The sequence below is a fragment of the Athene noctua genome, chromosome 17, assembly GCF_965140245.1.
Source record: "Athene noctua chromosome 17, bAthNoc1.hap1.1, whole genome shotgun sequence".
Taxonomy (NCBI): domain Eukaryota; kingdom Metazoa; phylum Chordata; class Aves; order Strigiformes; family Strigidae; genus Athene; species Athene noctua.
The window spans coordinates 1,218,592-1,237,215 of record NC_134053.1 but is presented as its reverse complement, the minus strand read 5'-3'; the positions used below and the strand labels follow the sequence as shown (position 1 = coordinate 1,237,215).

General features: G+C 58.2%; 1 protein-coding gene across 1 annotated transcript in view; it reads left to right on the top strand.

Moving 5' to 3' along the window:
* Nucleotides 1-17,192, top strand: part of MYO18B (myosin XVIIIB) — a 70,506-nt gene extending 53,314 nt beyond the window's left edge. Inside the window, exons 40-43 of the mRNA XM_074920919.1 lie at nt 5,485-5,618; nt 7,061-7,222; nt 14,229-15,502; nt 16,369-17,192. Of these exons, the coding sequence (XP_074777020.1) occupies nt 5,485-5,618; nt 7,061-7,222; nt 14,229-15,501 (1,569 nt within the window). The 3' untranslated portion in view covers nt 15,502; nt 16,369-17,192. The remainder of the gene's footprint in view (nt 1-5,484; nt 5,619-7,060; nt 7,223-14,228; nt 15,503-16,368) is intronic.
* Nucleotides 17,193-18,624: the final 1,432 nt, after the last annotated feature.

Below are 18,624 nucleotides of genomic sequence, written 5' to 3'. Positions count from 1 at the left end.
TGGGAGCTTGCAAAGGTTATGTTGTGACAGCAGAACCACAAACAAAAATAAAAGACGGCGACGAGGACGCGGTGCTGGATGCTCTGCGGTGCCTTGGCATCCTTTATAGTGCCATAAATTATTTCACTACTGGTTTTGCCTGGCTGTTTTAACTTACCTTCAAATGCTTCTGAGACAAAATTAGATGAAAAAAAAAAAAAAAAGAAGCGCTTAAGAAAAAAGAGGGTTTGGAAATCCTTTTGCAGAGAAGCAATGGAAGCAAAGCCAGGATGTGGTGAGCTGGGGGATGAGGGGTAGGAGGGAGGGAGCTGCCAGCTGGGGTGTCCCCTCGCCCCGCTCCGCTCCTGCTGGTGCCCCTGAAGTGCAGGGAAAGGTGCCCGACAGGCCAGACCCGCCGCTGAGCACTGGGCTGTGACACTTGCAGTAGGAATATTTTTTTTTCTCAGTGTAACTCGTGTTGTCAGGATCTTCCCAGCGTCCTTCTGCCAGCCCCCCCACCCCGGGCGAGAGGCGTGGGTTTGCTGTGTGCTGAGCATCCCCCAGCGTGATCTCATCCCCCTTGTCTTGAGAGAGCCTTTAATTCAGGCTCCCTGTCAGCAGGAGTTAACCTCAGCTTTCTAAATAAATGCTTCTGACCTGCCATGGAGGGTGCTGCCGGGTTTGGGGAGTGCTGTGCGCTGGGGCGATCTGTCCGCCGGTACGCTGGGAATGGGGGAATCGAGTCTGGAAATGTATGCAAAGCCAGGCAGCACATATATTTTATTTATTGATTATAAAATATACATCAGCTGGGGTTTCTGAGCTGGTCAGGCTGGTGTCTGCTCTGCGTGACTGCCCCGTTTGGTGGAAGGAGCCAGATCCGCCGGCGCCAGCGGGGAACCGGGGTGTAACGGCAGAGGAATCTCCGTGCCCCCAGCCTCAGTTTGGGAAGCTGGAGCTCCTTTCTTTGGGCTGGGCCACGTCCCCATCGCTCCCCGTGCTCCCAGTGCCACGGGCGAGCGCGTGGGCTGCTCGGCAGGATGGACGTGGTGGGGCTGCTCCAAACCGCTGCGAGGCAGGAGAGGAATTAGTGGAGCTTTTCAGCGGTAAATCAGCCTATGTGTGAAGCAAAGGACCGTTGGTTCAGCTTCACCGTCTCTGGTTTGTGGCCGGAGCTGCAGCTCCTGGGGCTTCGTGCGAGTCTGGTACCCGCTGCTTTGCGAGGGAGGAGGCAACGAGCCGTGCTTCTCCGCTGGAGGGGGGCACGTTCCAAGGGCTGGGGGGAGCCGTTTGGCAGCTCAGTCCCACACCCAGACCCTTCCCAGTCAGCTGGGCCCCGGCCTGGCAGCTGTGGGGTCCCTGAGCAAGCAGCTTTCCCCCCCCCCTGTGTGCAGGACACGTTTTGGGGAGTCGCTGGGCTCCCACGGGGCAGCCCCCACGCTGCTCCTGGTGTGTGTGGGCTGGCACGAGCAGCCCGGCTGAGGTCTGTGTGTGTGCGTGGCTGGGGCTGAAGCCCCCCCGCGGGTGGGTTTGCGGTGCGGTGCGTATCCTACCCCTGCGGAGGCTGGAGAGTAGCAGTAGAAAAGAATCTTACAGACGGTTGGAAAATTGCTGCCTTCCTCACCAGGCGTTGTGCAGCGTGAGGGCAGCTGCTCCGGCCTTCGCCCCCTCCCTGATCAGGTAGAAAGAGCCGATTCCCCTGGCAGATGTTGCTTTATGAGCCCCGTTCATCAGCACAGCTCCTCTGATTGCTGCCCCCCGCCCCGCCCCAGCAGCCGTCTGGGTTCCCCATCCCCAGCGCCAGCCGGAGCTTGGGGGCTCCGATAACGGATCATTAAGGATAAATAACACAGGCAGGATGATGTGCCAGTCACCTTTCCCCCCAGCAGGCCCCGCCGCTCCCGGCAGCCCCTCGTCCGGCGTCGTCACACGTGGCGAAGGGCAGCGGCCGGCTGGTTCCAGCCGTGGCCACCGAGCCACAGCCTGAGGGGAACCCGGGAACTGGGGGATCAGGTTCTGCTGTGCTCGGGTGGGGCTGTGCTGGGGCTGGGGGGTGCCGTGGTGCCTCCTCGGGGCTCCCCAGGGTGGGGGGGGACGGGCTCATCCCCGGGGTGCGGTGGGATGGGGAGCGGGCACGGCCGCAGGGGCCCCACCGCTCGCCCGCTCCCCATCTCCAGCAGACCACGTGAGCAGGCGGGGTAGGAGTTTTCTCAATATTCTGTCCCTTTTTTTTTCCCCCTGTTTTCTGTTCAGAGGAAATAAAAAGCCAGCAATGCTCGGCAGTTCATCCCGAGCCAGGATGTAAATGCTCAGACCAGTGACTGTATTAAAAGGGAAATGCTTCTCACATTTACATTTAGATTGAAACGACGGGTGTCAGAGGTGTCTCACAGCTCCCTGGGATAACAGTGGCCTGACGCTGGGGCCGTTCTTGTCAGTTTATATTACGAAGATTTTTTTGTGTGTTTGAAATTTCATTATATTGACATAATTATTCCCTTCCTTGAGACAGTTGTACGGTATGGAGTAAAACATAAATTGCCTCCTCGTGAGATCCAGGATCGAGCGCTGGGATGGGCGGGACGTGGGGCGAGCAGCCTGTGGCGAGCAGCTCCGTAAGCACGAGCCTTTCTATTTTGCACTGATTTGAGCCCAAAATGCTGAGCAGTGCATTTACTCTGGGCACTTCCCTCGCTCTGCCCCTGGCCTGGCTGTGACGACTCCTCCTCCTCATCCTCCTCCTCCTCCTCGTCCTCCTCCTCCTCCTCGTCCTCCTCGTCCTCCTCGTCCTCCTCCTCGCTGGCTGCAGCATCCTCGGGAGCTGCGGATGTGCTGAGCCCAAGCTGCAAGGCATGGCACAGAAATCCCACGGTACCGTTTCCCTTCCCCACGTTTTCTTGCTGCAGATCTATATTGCCAGAATTCACTTTATAGTAACACCTGAGCCCCGAGAGCTAAAATTCACTTTCTGCGTCGGCTCGTGCGAGTCTCTGGGCAGGGAGCGAGCGCGCGCAGCCCCGCGTTAGTCTCTGAATGTGCCCGGCGCTTTCCTCCACCGTCCCTCAGCCCGGGAACCCAGGGCCGTGGTGACGGTGCCTCTGCTTGGGCATCATCGCTGTGCCTGGGCAGCGTCTGCTCTCATTAACAAACAGGTTTACATTCAAATTGCCGCTCAGGTGGGAAGGGGACCCCAAGGTCACCCACAGCCGTGCAGTCCCCAAAGTCGCCCCAGTGCCCTGCACAGCCCCTCCCGCAGCCACCAGCCCCTCTCTGGGGTGCAGCGTGGGTGCCACAGACCGTGGGTGCACAGGGACCGGGGTGTCCCTGAGGGGAGCCAGGCTGAGCCCCAGCTCAGCAGCATCAGCCCCGTGGTGGTCCCTTGGCTTCCGATGGGCCCAGGGCTGTCATGCAGGAGGCAGCAGGGTTGGGGGGACCCCCCCAGCTGGGGGAACACACTGTTTGCTGCTCTCGTAGCTGTGCCTGGGGGATTTTGTTTGTCAGTGGCCAGAGAAAGTGGGGCTGGGGTGCCAGGAGGGGTGCGTGCTGCTGTGTGCCTGGCTGCCTCCCTGCCAGTCACTGTCAGGTTAATAATAGCAGAATGGGGGAAGGAATTAAACGCAGCCACTGAACTATATTTAATTTGTGCCGTATCCTGGAGCTGAGGAACTAGTTCAATAGAGACTCTTATCAGCCTGTTTGAAGGGCTGAGCTTTTTATCTAGCTGTTGTTTTACTGCCTGGTCTTACAGTTGCAAATTGCTGAATACAGGCACGTGGCCAGCCGGAGCTTTGGGTTTTCTCCCGTGGGGCTTTTCTCCTCTTGGGGGTCAGCGTTTCACCACGTGCCCCCTCCTGAGCTGCCAGCTGCTCACGGGCCCGACCCCGGCATGGGGAGCATCACTGTTGCCTGGGCAGTGGGGCCATCCCCACGCGACCCAGAGGAGTTTCCACACCGAAACGGGTCCTCTCCATCTTCTACCCAAGCCAGGAGGGAAGGGAAGGACTTGGAAGCGCAGAGTTTCAAAAAGCTTCTTGGCTGCGTTCAGGTTTTTTACCCATCCCAGCGCATTTCCAGAAGCAATCGTGATGCTGTGCAACCCAAACTGGGATGTATCTTAGCGTGTTTTTATGAACTGAAATGTTCTTCCCCTCGGGCCCGCGCACCCAGTGATCCCAGGGCTTTCATTATTTACTCTGACAGGCTGCCGGCTCCTGTGCCGCGGCCTGTCGCAGCCCGCGCCGCAAATCATCTCTCACCTTGTCACCACCGAGATGGCAATTTTACAGCTGGCAGCTTCAATCACAGTGAATTTGCAGCTCGCGCTCACTCGCCTTCTCTCTCTGCCGTGTGATGGTTTAGGAAACGGCACAAAGATTCCCTCCCGGGCCGAAAGGACTCAGAATCCGCTGGGCTCAGCAGGCAGCGCTGGGTCAGTGCCCTTGGTGCGTGGCGCGGGCGAGGCCGGGTCCACGGAGCCATCCAGGCTGTGCCACTCATCCGGCTTTTTGTCCCTGTAGTTTAAATTATGCCTCGAGTTTCCGGGTTTCCTTATCAGCTGCAGCGTTTCTGAAAAAGCCTTTCTTTGTTTCCAAGCAGGTGCGTGGTAGGTGTGAGCGGAGGAACAGCCCCACGCTCTGTGCCCCGCTCCACCCCGGCAGGGACATGCTGCGCTCACACCGGGTGCTTTTACACCCTCCACACAGCGCGGGGCCGGGGGTTAAGGTTTAGTATCAGATCTGCTCGTTTGCTCTATCGACGTCAGGTTTTGACTCGGCAGAGCGATACGGTGATGCGCTGAAATCACAGCGCGGGCACGGTACAGCAGCTGCCACTTACACCCGCGTCGCTACACCGACGTGGTGCCTGTCCCCGGTCCCTCCACGCTCACCGCCGCAGTGCTGGGTGTCCCCCGCTGCAGGAAGGGACCTGTGAGTGGCCCACTGCTCTCTTCAAACTTTGTTTTATTATTTGCCCAGGTTTTACATTCTATGTTGGGCTGAGCCATGTATACGCTTCCCTCACACCGGTCTGGCTGGCTCAGGAAGATATTGCTCTCCACTAATGATCTCTGGGATGGCTGTTTGTACACGCTGACGCTGCCCTGGCACAGCCCTGTGCCTAAACCCAAGGTTTAGGGGTTAACCTCCATGGGGTTAAGTTCCGTTTCCACACAGGAATTCCTGGTGGCCGCCCGGTGCTCGGGATTTTTGGCTCATCTCCTCTGAGCCTTTTTCCACTGGGGGGGTGGGTGCCGGTCATGGAGCTGTTCAGCTTCGTTTGCTCCTTTTCTCCTGGAAGGTGAGGTTTGGGTTTTACGAGCCAGTGCATGTGTGGCAGGGCACAGCTGCTCGCAAGCCCTGGCAGGGCACGGGGAGCCCTGGGTGGGTTGGGGGGGGGTTCAGCAGACGCCTTGCTCACCTGCTCCACAGTTCGAGGTGCGGGTGCCATGTCGGGGTGCGGGTGCCGTGTCGGGGTGCGGGCTCTGACCCAGTGCCGTCCTCGCAGGAGCAGCAGCTGGCGGAGCTGGCAGCGGTGCGGCAGGTCCTGCAGGCTGACCTGGGCACCTCCATCCGGCGCATCGCCGATCTGCAGGTGGCCCTGGAAGAGCTGCGGTCCAGCGACGAGAGCGATGCTGAGAGGTGAGGCGAGGGGCTGGGGGGGCTGCAGGGGGGCAGGCTCGGATGCTTTGGGGTGAGGAAGGACACTGCGCTGCACAAGGGCGATGCCAGGGTGGCTGCGGCCGCACGGCTCTGTCCTCGCGCATTTTCGCTGCAGCAGCTCATGTTTATGGACAAGGAACTTCATATTAATGGAAGGTTTAATTAAAAAAGCATCACTCTTAGAATCATTCTGCATGGCCCAGCTTAATGTAAGCAAAAAGGATGGCAATAGCCCCCTTCGCGGGGCAAGTTCCATCCCTGGCAGCGTGTCGTGCTGCTGGAAAATCCTGCCCTTTGATCCCCCCCAGGAGCTGGGCAGCCCCAGGGACCAGTGCAGCAGGGCGGGCTGGTTACTAGGAAAAAAGAAAAAGTTCCAGTGAATTTTTCAGGTGTTATTTCTACAGCTCTTCAATTTTCCCCTCTGCTACACTGCTAAAGGGGCATCGTGACAAATGGAGACAAAATGGATAAATGTATTAAAAAAAAAAAAAAAAAAGCAGAGATGTGCTTGTCACTGTGCTGTGAGAAGAGATTTTCTTTATGCAGTGATTAAACCAGGCAAAGGTGAGATGGAAACCGGGAGCTCAGAAATTCTCTCCTTCGTAAAACAAAAGTGATTTCCAATACGATTGACGCTTTAGGGGAGGTGAGAAGTGTTTCCCGGCAGGGCTCTCCGCGGCGGTGCCTGCAGGAGAAGCGCTCTGTTTGCTCCCTGCCCTTCGCCGGAGATGCTCTGCGTTGCGGTTTGCCGTCCCGCCAGGCTGGGACGGCACGGTGGCCATGGGGAGGCTGTTGGGAGCCACCGGCGATGCCGTGCCTGACCGAGCCCCTCTTCTCGCCCCTCGCAGCCTGCGCCGGGTTTGTGCGATGGGTGACAGACCACCAGCCGCCCGCTCGCTTTCCCTTCGGGCTCTGTTAAACCCGCGGGGTGCTCTCACCTTGAGATGACGAAGTTGATCCGTGGCTTTGAAGGAAAACTCAGATCCTAAAGGATTTCATCTGCTACAGCTGGTCTTGGGGGTGCTGGCGGGTGGGCAGGGGTAGCTCCGGCCGTGGGGGAGCCCAGGGGTGCGTAGGACACACTGGGGTACCCGGGGTCACACTGCCTCTGTCACTGCAGCTCTGCTCCTGGGCACTGCAGGCAGCAGTGGGGTTTTCCTGCCCACTGCCTACAGGCTGCAGGGCACCTCTAAAACCATGAGGGAAAGAGTTAATGGCAGCAGCAATGGCACAAGGACCAGGTTGCCTGGAAAGGTTTGTTTTGTTTTATCCCATCTGTGCCAGTGCCACAAAAACGCCGTTGCTGGGGCTGTGCAGGAGCCTCCGCTCTGTGCCCGGCCTCGCCCTCACACGCGTCCCTGGTGCCACCCGCCCTCCTGCCTGCGCTTGCAGAGCTGACGGGGTCTGATCTCCCCCCACAGGGACGCCTGCTCCAGCGTCGGCTCCACGCTCAGTCTGGAGCCTGCAGAGAGCATCAAGTCCTGGCCGGGATCGTCCGTGGGCTGGTCTTCCCCGGGGGGCACCAGCGTGGCCGGGAGCCTCTCGATGCAGTCCGTGGGGAGCCGCAGCACCCAGAGCCCCAGGTAAGGGACCCCCGGCACGGGCGCCCGCTGCGGCTTTGCTCCGGGGGAACCACAGGTGCTTGGTGCCAGTTTGCAGATGCACGGAGGGTAGAAAAATATTTGCAGCAGCAAGCCATCACAAAGGTGTTTTAAACCTGCCTGTATTTTATTTTTTTTTAAATAAAGCAAGAGAGGCAGGAGCAGGCTGCAGGCAGGGCTGGTTTCCCAGCGTTCAGGCGCAGAGAGGTGGCCGTGGGCACCCCGCCCCGTCGGGGCAGACCCTGCGGCCCCTCGAACGGGGGGACGCACGCGGAGGGTGCACCCCATAACTCCCCCAGCAGAGCTGAGCACCCCAACCCACTGTGTACCCTCAGGGGCTCCCACGTGCTTTCCCTGGCTTTTATTTCCCCATGGACAAAAATAAAATCACCCTTTACGGGTGATGGATCCCACGGCACCGCGGGGGCACCGCTGCTGTGCCCGCAGCTGCTCGGGGACAGGGGGGCCCCCGCGGCTCATCGGGGTGGGGGGGGGCTGTGGATGCTGGTCCAGGGACAGTGGGCACTTCGTCTGGGCACCTCCCAGGACATGCAGAAAGGAGCTCGGGGGGGGGGGCTGTGGTATTTAAGGTCAAAGCATCAAATCAAGGAAGGTACTCGCTGCCACACCAGGCTCAGTGAAAGACTAGATGAAAGTCGCTACATCAAAAACATGCTTCAAGCAGTATAATATCCCTTGATGTATTCTCTAGAGATAATTTAAAGAGGCGATGCAGCCTATTTGAGGATTTGTATGCCATATGCTCGCCTTTCGCTGCTGAGGAAACAGTATGCATTTATACAGTTCTAATATAAAATATGTTAATGTTTGACGGTAATGCTAATGGGCTGTGAGGGAGTTGGAGAGTGGCCCAAGCACTCACATGGGCAAAACACCTCGGCCCGGCTCTCGCGGAGCCACCCCGGGGTGCTTGGTGGCAGGGCTGCCCGGCGCATGGGGGGGGGGCCGAGCACCCAGCCTGGATCAGGGCTGCCTCGCCCAGGTGCCCGTCGGAGGGACCCTCCAGCCCAGAGACATCCCCCCGCAGGTTTGCAGCCATCCCCGGCACCTCGGGGTCGCAGAGAAACCGGTGCTTTGTGTTTCGTGGGCAGCAGTCGCACAGGTTGCCTCTGTAAATCAGGGTCTGGTGGCTGCACCTCAGAAGCGGGGGGGTGGGCACAGGGAAGGGCGTCGGGTCTCCTCGGAGGCTTGGGGGAGCCGAGAGGGACCCCACATGGAGCTTTGAGTGTTGGGGCTGGAGCAGTGCGAAGCCAAAGCGGCTCCAGAGAGCATCGTCCCCCCCTCGGGAAGGTGGTTTGTCTGGTTTGGGTGTGAGATCTGCGGAACAGCAGCTCCGTGACAGGGAGCAGCGTGTGGGGCTGCCGGGGGCGCGGCGGTCCCAACCAGCTCGAGTCAGGGCTGGCGGTTCCCCTGCCTGCAGCCCCTGGCTCAGGGCCTTCCCCACCGCGCTGCATTCCCAGGGGTGATGTTCCAGGACATGCATCGCTATTTTCCTGGCTTTTCCCCCCATTTTCTCCGGAACAGGACAGGGCGCTCGGCACATCTCGCTGCAGCACCTGGTCGTGTGCAGGTCTGTAGACGGATGCTCCGTGCTGATGGAGTTTGACGGGTTTTGCAGACTGCCGTTTCATTGCAGACGTTAGTATTAAGCTCCCCACTCCAATTCTGGCAAGATGCGTCCCCGCTGCATTCACCTGCTTCGTACAGTGAAATAACTATTGCCAGAATTAATTTTCTGAGGAGCGAGTCCCCTGGCAACGGACGCCTCGGGTGTGCTGGAGCAGTCTGAAGCAGAGCATTGCTGGTACGAGGCAGAGTTTAAGAGCAGCGGGGCAGGGCTGAGACCTGCAGGGGTGTGGGAGCCCTGAGAGCAGCCAGCTGAGTTCATTGGGACCCCTCACCCCACCCCGGCACCCCTCAGTAAAGTAATTCCTAAGTACCACTTAGGAGTCTTTGGGCCAAAGGACCCAACTCTGTGAGCGAATGGCAGCAAATCAGGATTTATGGCTGATACCAGATTTCTGAGCTGAAATACACTGGATTGATGATAAAAGGGCATGTATGTAGGCTGGAGTGACCATGGCCGTTGGGAGAGGCAATTTGTAGCTAGACCTGGAAATAGTGTGACAAAATCTGCCTCCGTCCTGGGGGTCATGAGGAGGAGAATTGCAAATCCTGGTGTCGTAGCTGTGGTTGGCTTCAGCTAATCTAAGATGGAGGCTGTATGAAATGCAAACAAACAGACGATGAGACTGGTAAGGTAATAAAAATGAGATCAGCGAAACGAGCTCTTCCTTATTAAGATTCCTTTGTCTTACACAAGCACCCAGTAATGAAAAATGAATCTTCCTAGCATTCGCTTCTCAGCACTACATATGGGATATTTGCTGAACAAACAGCTGCCAAAAGCCAGAGGAAAGCATAGAAGGCTGTTATCGTCAGTGCAGTGCACAGGAATGAGAGATTTGATTAACGTTTTCTTTAATTCTTTGCTATTTAAATGCCTGTACAAAACGCTGGCCAGCAGGGCTAAGCCTCAATAAATACAGCATGTTGCAGAGTTGGCATAGACTGTCAGGTTTTTTTCTTAGGAAGCCAATTCAAAACTTTACGTGTTTATTCTGCCCCTGGCCAGGCAGGTCGGGGTTGCGTTGTGGCGGAGGGCCCGATCCTGGGGTGCAGGCAGGGATCCGACGTGCAGCACAAGGCCCTGCCTCTGGGCTCTGCGGCGCCCGCAGCCCTGGCGTCGCCCCGGCACCCTTTCCCCTTCTGCTTCGGTTCACGAAATCAGGAGCCCGGGTCCCAAGGCTGGTGGGGATCTGACACATTTATTTTTAAACACTCTGGTGTCAAAAGCAAATCATTATATGGGAAACTGGGAGCTCTTCTGGGGATGACGGCATGACAAGAAAATCCTCTTCTGACAGAAATTAGGCCAGTCTCTTTTCTCTCCCTGAAATGGAGTGAGTTGTCTTGGCTTTATTTGTGAGTTACCAGGAAAAGCATCCGAGCCACACTTTCATCCCTGGTCATGTGTTGCGGTGCATGTGTGGATTTTATTGTATAAATTATTTCAACGAGCATAATTCTAATCATGTTAATTGCTATGTAATCTTCGCTAATTATTGTTGTATGTCATTTGCTTTGGTGTGAATGGCATATTGCAGAACTCCGTTTGGCTCACAGAGATGCCTTCCGAGTTCTGCATCGGGCCCTGCGTTTGCCTTTGGCTGGTGGAAAATCCTCTCCTCTGACGCGGAGGCAAGCAGCTGAGTTTTGCTCGGCGGCTGCTGCCCGCTCGTGGCCCTGCCTCCACGGCATCACCCAGCCCCGGGGCTGCCGGGGGCTATTCCAAGCCCTGGGAGTTACGGAGCAGCCCTTAGCCGGGGATCTATGGATGAGCAGAGGATGCTGCAGGATGGGATGGGAGCGTCTCGCTTGAGCCCTGCCTTGTGAGGAGGCTGGAGTGTGGGCAAGAGAGGAGTAGCCGTGATTAGCCACTACACTCAGGGAGTGTGGGGATAGGACGAGGGGGAACGGGTTTAAACTGACAGAGGGGAGATTTAGGTGAGATCTGAGGCAGAAATCCTCCCCTGTGAGGGGGGTGAGGCCCTGGCACAGGTTGCCCAGAGAAGCTGTGGCTGCCCCCTCCCTGGAAGGGCTCAAGGCCAGGTTGGACGGGGCTTTGGGCAACCTGGGCTGGTGGAAGGTGGCCCTGCCCGGGGCAGGGGGTGGCACTGGATGGGCTTTAAGGGCCCTCCCAACCCAAACCAGTCTGGGATTCTGTGATTTTGGGGTGGGTTTTTGGTAGCCATCAGGGTAGCGTTAGAGGAACGAAGGATGAGGACGGGGCGCTGGTAGAGTCGGGGGGTGCAGCCGCGGTGGCACAGCTTGACCGGTGACAGGGGACGGCAGCTCGGGCTCTCTGGCCACAGCAGCACCAGCTCCGGCCTCTGGGCTTGTTCCACCAGCTGCATGGGAGGAATTACCCTGTGGTCCTCCGGCTCCTTTTGCAGGAAGCAATGAGTTGAAACGGGGGGGGTGATTTCAGTGCAGCCGCGGCACCGACACCGCACGCGCTGGCCACGGGCGAGGAGCTGAGCCCGGAGAGATGCGGCTTCCCTGGGGGAACCCGCCCTTTCCCTGGCACCTGCGGCTGGATTAATGAACGTGACCGGTGGGAGAGACAAGGATGGATGGGGCGGTCTTGGGTGTCAGCAATCCTGCTGGGAACCAGGGCAGGGAGAGCAGGGGCAGGAGATGCTCCGTTACGCAGCGGCTCCTGCTTGGAGCCCGGGGGGCTGCGGGGCCTCGTGCTCACCGTGGGAGCTGGAGGAACGATCCCGGGTTTGGAGCTTTCACTCCATTTCAGGCTCTAAAGATTTTCATAAAAATAGTAACTGTCCGTCATGCTGAACAGGACAATAAATAGTGGCGTGTAAACTGTCCGTGTTCACAGACCATTAGTGCTTCTTACCTCTCCAGCTCACTTTTATCTCAGTCTTAAAAAACAAAGAAAAGTACTGAAGCTGGCTGTTTAATTTATGAAAGCTGGTCATGCAGCAGTCAGTTTACAATATTACTCAGAAACATAGAGAGTGATTGGAGCAATTTCCCTACAAATTCTTACGGAAGGATTACACCAGCTACTTAGGCAAGACGCAATTTAGGATCCTAAAACCGGCATTATCGAAGTGTCTCAGACTCTTAATCGGCTGTGACGCTTCAGCAGTGTCAGGTGCGGTGGCGCGGGGTAGCCCTGGACGTTGCTGCGTTTCGGAGAGATTAAACCTCCGGTTAAATTTATTTTGCATTGAATAATCGAATAGTTTCGGCTCGTTTGATGGGCTGCGGGCACATGGTAGGGCAGCGAGTGCCGGGGCCGGGCGGGCACCTCCACGCCCTGGGCAGTGCTGGCGGGCCCGGGGACCCGAAACTGCTCCGTGGCCCCATCACTTCTGCGGTCGCTCGCGTTTCCCAGCCGGGAGTTCGCCTTCAACCCCTCTCGGCATGTAAATTGTTTCACGGGTCAGCAGAGCCTGGTCCGAACGGGTCCCGCGCGGTGCTCAGCCCGTTCCCATGGCAACGCCAGCATTCCCGGGGCAGGATGCCTCATTACTGGCGATGTCAAACTTGACCACCGCTCCCGCACCTCAGCACCTGCGGGTCTCCCAGGGATGTATTTATATCTACGGTCTGCTGCTTTACTCTACCCTTCGCTCTCTTTTCCCCTCCTCCTTTCTTCCTCAGACAAACTCACGCCCCGGCAGCCCCCTCGTTAAGGCCGGATCCAGGTCCCCCGCGGCTGAGCAGTGCCGGGGGTATCTGCGAGTGGGGACAATCCGCCGGCGGTGCCGGCAGCTGCCAGCGCTGGGCACGGCCTTTGCCAGAGCGCGTGGCCCGCAGGCTCCTACGCTCCCCGTCTCATCGGCGAGCGGCTGCGCGCCAGCAGCCTATAGATAGTAACTGGCTATTGGTGATGCGCAGCGATGTGCCGAGGAGCGACGCGGCGCAGCTCTGCAGAGCTCTGCTTTGTTTCAGCCCTGTGCTGGCAAGGAGGCCCTTTGCCTTCCCCTACAGCAGGACGGGCACAAAATACAGTTTTTTGGGCCCTTCAAGCCAACATAGGCACTTGGGGGGGGATGTAAAGTGTCACTTCGGGGGGCTCAGTGTCACCAGCGACACCGAGCCCACCGCTGGCTGCAGCCCCTCCCCATCTCCGTGCATCAGCCGCAAGGAAGGGGACGGGCTTGGCGCAGAGGAGCCCTTTCTGCAGCCCTCACGTGCCCAGGTCCAGCCACCTGAGAGGGGCTTCGGCGCAGAACAGGCGCCGCATCGGCATCCCGCGGTGCCCGGGGTGATGCTGCCAAGCTCCGGCCCTGGCAGAGCGGGTGCTCAGCACCACTGGGGAGGGACAGGCAGTGCCTGGGGGATGGCAGGACCACCCCCTGCTCCTGCCACACTGCCACCGTGTCCCCATCCCGCTCAGCAAGGGGCCGGAGCAGGGGCGGGAGCGGTGGCACCGCAGCGGTGCCAGAGCAGCTCTTGCGGCCCCAGGGAGAGGAGCAGGAGTTAAATCAGGGAAACCAGCTGGCGGGCAAGGCTCCTCCTGGGCATCAGCTCTTGGCAGGCTGGCACCATGCGCCGGCCCCAGCCACAGACCCGCGGAGTGCTGCTCTGCTCTCAGCACTGAGGGCCGTGCCATATTATAATAATAATTATTATTATTCCTGTTATTGCCCTTTCTGCTGCTCCACATACGCACTCTGCACAAGCTGCGATCCCGGTAGCAGGAGTCACACGCTGAGCTGATGCTGTTCCAAATCTGGCACCGTGTTCTGGCTACACCAGCCCTGCAGACTGCCGGGCGGGGGCTGCGGGTCCTGGGGACGGGGTGTGGTGGGGACAGTGACCCCTGTGGCTCCTCTTTGGCGAGCAGTGGAGCCCACACGGTCCCGGCGTCACCCTTGTTTGCAGGGTCAGGTCCCATCCCCACGGGTGTTGTTTACTTCTTGCAGTTCACAACGGTTTTCCCTCCCTAGCAGCAGCCTGGGTGAAACATGCCCCACAATGATGTCAAGGTGCATTCGGGGGTCTCTGCGAGCTGGTTTCATAAAATTTTAGTGAATTATCTTTGGCTTTGACAGAAGTAAAGTAAATTCTACATAGTGCTGTAATCTGCCAAGAGAAAAAAAAAAAAAAAAAGGACATTTGGAGGTACGTGTTGGTTCAGCAGAGCCAAAGCACCACACACCCTACACCAAGGATTTAGCCAGGTTGGCTGAGCTGGAGTTATTTAGGATAAAATCTTTGGGCACTGCCCAAGTGCTCGGTGCAGCAGCAGCAGTTTATTCTGAGACTGCCATGCCAATACCAGCTTTTCACTGCTCAGCCTTGTCCTTGCTGAACGGCATTACGGTCACTGGAAATCCTGCAGCTTAAACTAACGCCGATATCTCTTGTTTAGGGTGAGCAGAGACACCAAGGAACCAGCACCGAGCCGGCCGGCTTCTTCCCGGAGTGCTGCCAGGTCCGTCGATGCTGCGGATCTGGGGAGGATGCCCAGTCCCTTGCTCGGTGCTAGAAGATGGGAATTTGGAAAATCTCCAGCAGACGAAGAGGAGCTGGAGAGCCCAAAAAAGCCTGTGGATAGGATAGGAGAGACGTCCCCGTCGGTGCTGCGGCGCGGGGGCTCCCCCGCCCCGGACAGGAGGTTCCCCAGCCCGCTGTCTCCACGGGTGCCGAGGAGGAGGGGGCTCTCTCCGGCCGCAGGGCCGGTGCCCAGCTCGTCGGCCGCCCTCTCTGAGTACGTGGAGGAGCTGCGGCGGCAGCGGGCAGTGGAGCGGGAGCAAGGGCACCCGGTGCTGGGTGATGACTCTCCCCTCCCCATTTACCGCACCACCGGTGCCGCAGCCCTGCGGCGCTGCCGGGCTTTCCCGGCGGCGGAGGATTCCCTGGGGAAGCTGGATGGGAATCAGGCAGGGGAAGGTGAAGGAGCAGGTGCCAGCCTCGTGCGCTCCTCCAGCCTGCGGAGCATGGCCTCAGAGCCGGCACGCTCTCCAGTGCTGAAAAGAGCATCAAAGTTCGGCTCCTATGACTCCCTCCTGCAAAGCTTCGACGGCTCCAGCCGCCGGCCGAGCTCCCCGGCTGTGGGGATGGAGGTGCTGGGCACGCCGCGAACGAGCTCCTGGAGAAGCTACTTGGAGCCATCGATGGAAGATGTGGAGGTGGGAATGGGCTCCGGGGGGCTCCTGAGCTCGGCATCCAGTGAGGGGAAGGGGAACGATCCCTTCAGCTGGCGAATACCCACCCTCAACTATGAGAGGAGAACCAACGTCGACTTTGACGACTTCCTCCCGGCCATTCGCAAATCCCGCTCCACCAGCAGCCTGGCCAAGCCCGGGAGGGACAGAAGGGACGGCCACCGGCCCCTCACCGTCCGCTTCGAGGATGAGGCCATAGCGGGCAGCTCAGCGTCCTCCGAGACGAAGGCCAAGCACAGCCCAGTCCCCCGGGAGGACCCTGGGGACCTCTCCGACTCCTCCTCATCCTCTGGCTCGCTCGTCTCCTCCCGGAGCGCTGACAGCATCAAGCGCCGGCCGCAGCCCCAGAGAGGGGACGGGGAGGGGTGCAGCGGCAAAGCTGGCACCCAGGGCACCGGGGCAAGCCACCGGGCAGAGGCAGAAGGGAAGGAAGACGATGTCAACAGCATCATGAGGAAATATCTGGGAAAAGATTAAGGTAACCAAGCTCGGCTGACCAGCGGCTGGCTCAGAGCAGCGGTGGCAGGTTTGCGGCTCTGGCCCTGAGCCGCTGCCCCTCCAGCCCACGTGCTGCCCGCACCGATGCCGTGGGGTGCGTGGGGACGGGGTGTCTGGGGCCAGCGGGGCTCCCTGCGCTCCCCCCTGTCACACAGGGCAGCCCAGGGGAGGGGAGGCACTGGCCTGGCTTCAGGCCCGATGCCCAGCTGTGCTCCCCACCCTGCGGCAGCCGGGACGGTGCCAGGGCTGCCCCACGGGGTGTGCAGCACTGGGGACCAGCCCCCCCTTGCCCTCTCCTTGCCCCCTTTGGAGCTGCAGGGGGGTGGGCAATGGGGACGGTGCCGGGGACAGCCCCAGAGCCGGCCACACCACCCGCTCCGAGTCCACTGCATTCCCCGGCCTCCTAGTTTCCTGAAAATAGTGTTCCCCAGCTCCTACCACGCAGGCGCATCCCCCCCCCGAGCCCCGCTGAGCTGCCCCAGTTCATTTGGTTAATTTGGAATTTGCTTTGGCTGGGCGCTGGAGGTCACCCCCTCCAGAGGAGCGGGGTCCCGCCCGGGTCAGACGAGCTTCCTCCAGTTAGCAACTGCCTCTGACACCCGCTTGGAGCCAATGGCTGTATTGCAACCGACACTTGGAGAATTAGGATTTATTACTGCAATCCAGGTTTGAAAGCAAAGTCCCTAATGAATGCGCCGCAACTGTAATTAAGTGTTTAAAATAGATTAGAAAAAACATTTTGTAAAACCATTGCCTTTAGACTAACTTATTGGATGTCAAGCTGTGACCAAATTGACTAAGCCAACACAAGAAGGGAGCGCGTGTTAATAAAACATTTCTTTCCAGGAAGCACAATTTGCATAATGAAACGTCCCGCTTTCTCCAGACTTTGTTTCAATGAAGTGCAGCGCCTGGCCTCCGCGCTTCACCGAGCCAGGAGCCGCGGCCGGGCAATCTGCTTCCCCGCTCCTCCACGCCATCGGAGACGCGGTGTTTAAACGGAGACTGAAAGCGGCTCCCCAAAAGTCATGGGATGGTTTTACAGATGATGAGACTTCTTCTGTTTTTAAACATACCGTGGTGTCTTTATGCTCCTGCCCTGTTTCCCACCACCGCAGCTTTGCTCAGGGCCAGCCGCGGGGACGAGGGACTTCCTTGTTCTCCTGCAGTCGTTTGACTCGGGAGTTGGTGCTGTAATTAAAACCCAGCGGCTGCCACAGATGCCTCGTAACAAGCCACGCTGCCCGGGGGAAGGCCACGCTGCAAAAGAGCTTCAGGAACACCAAACCTTTTGAAGCCAGAAGGCGCAGCCCAGATCCCTCATCCCACGTAGTGCTGCTCAGAAATCAGCTGAGTGGCCAAAGGATGCTTTTGGGTCTCGGTGTGACACCCAGCAACAGCGGAGCTGGCGGGTCAGCCAAACCGAGCTGCACGTTCCAGAAATCTCTCTTTATACGCTTTTATTTTTTCAGTTTCCAGGGGCTGACACTTTCTCTGAAGCTTTTATAATTCCGTAGATACTTGAAGACAGATCTGTACGTGGTTTCACAGCTCCTGCCCCTTGGGCACATCCCAGTGGCGTGCAAGGCAGCGCTGCGGCGCGTGTGGCAATGGGAGGCTGTAGTCGGATGTCTGCTTGGTTTTTACACAATAAAATATTTGCTTCTTTGACACAAGCCTCTTCTTGTCTTTCCTTCCCCGCAGCAAGAGCAGGTCTGTGGGTGCAGTGTGGTGCAGAGTCCCACAGCTGGGGGCTCCTCACCCGAGACCTTCCAGCCTCCCCATCTCTCTGCGCTCACAAAAAGCTCTTTTTTCAGCCTCAACCTTCCAAACTTACTCATTTATCAGAGGTTTGTGGCAAAATTATATTGGAACATGAAAAATCTCTCCTTTCCATCACTGATTTCTGAGTAATTTGCTCAGCTGGGAAATTTGCAGCAATGTGCACAACCTTGTTGGACCCTCCGGGGTGGCTGCAGCACAGCGGCGGCTTGAAAAGGCAGATTGGGCAGTTTTGAACATTTGGTTTTTGCCTTTTGGATTCTTCTCATTCGTTTCTAATTCTTCTTACAGCAAGAGGCATTTTCCTTGTCACAGATGAATGCAGAAGCCTCCGGAGGTCGGTTCACAGCAGCGGTTTGCTCGGCGGCCTGGGGGCTGTCAGCAGCTCCCCGCCAGCCCCACGCGGGGGACGGGAGGTGGCTCTGCGTGAGGGGACGTTCCCTGCGCGCCCAGGTCGCTCTTTTACAATGTGCCACTCCTGCAGGAAGACAGCAAAGGAAGAAATCACCTCTAATTAGTTTAAAATTGGCCTTTGTAATGATTCTGCTATTTCTAGAAACGAAAGGCAGTGGGGTTTGTAGGCCTCGCATGGCTCAGCACCACCACGCCGGCACACGCCCGCCGTGAGCCTCAGCCAAGTGCGAGTGGTGGGGGGGGTCGGATCGTGCCCCTTCCTGCCTGGCAAAGCTGCCGTTCGGTGCCGGGGAGGTACCGCGGCGCTCGACACCCAGGGTATGTGGGTGGCCCTGGGCTGTGCATCGCCACGGGGCTGGGACACCCCGTGCCTGGCTCCTTGCAGCGAGTCTTGCTCCCCGGGTGGATTTCACGCTCCTTTGGGCAGGGATGGGCTCTTCTGGGTCGGATTCAGACCTCAACAACAAGAAAAACATCCCAGACCAAGCCCCAGCATGGCCCAGCCAAGGGGACTCCTTCACCCACACCATCCCTGCCTGCCCTGACCGGCCAGTGGTGGGTTCTGTTCCACGTGCAGTGGAAATAATTTATTTCAGATGTTTTTCCAGACACGCGCTTTGCACACAGCGTGTGCGCAGGGTCCCTGCAGAGCTGCCCCTTAGCGGCGCTTTCTGTGAGCACGTCCAGTTCTCTCAGAGCTCGGTGAAACCCCGGTAAGAAAACAAGTGTACGGTTTGGGGCTTTTTAAAGCCTTTTTTTTCACTTGAGACGGGCAAACTGCAGTGTGCTGTTGCCATCGTTGCAGTCCCTGCAATTTCACAAACTAAGCGAAAGGCATCTTCTCCCCATTCTCTCCACATAAAGTATGAACCTCAAAGGAAAAAAACAGTTTACAGAAATCCTGTA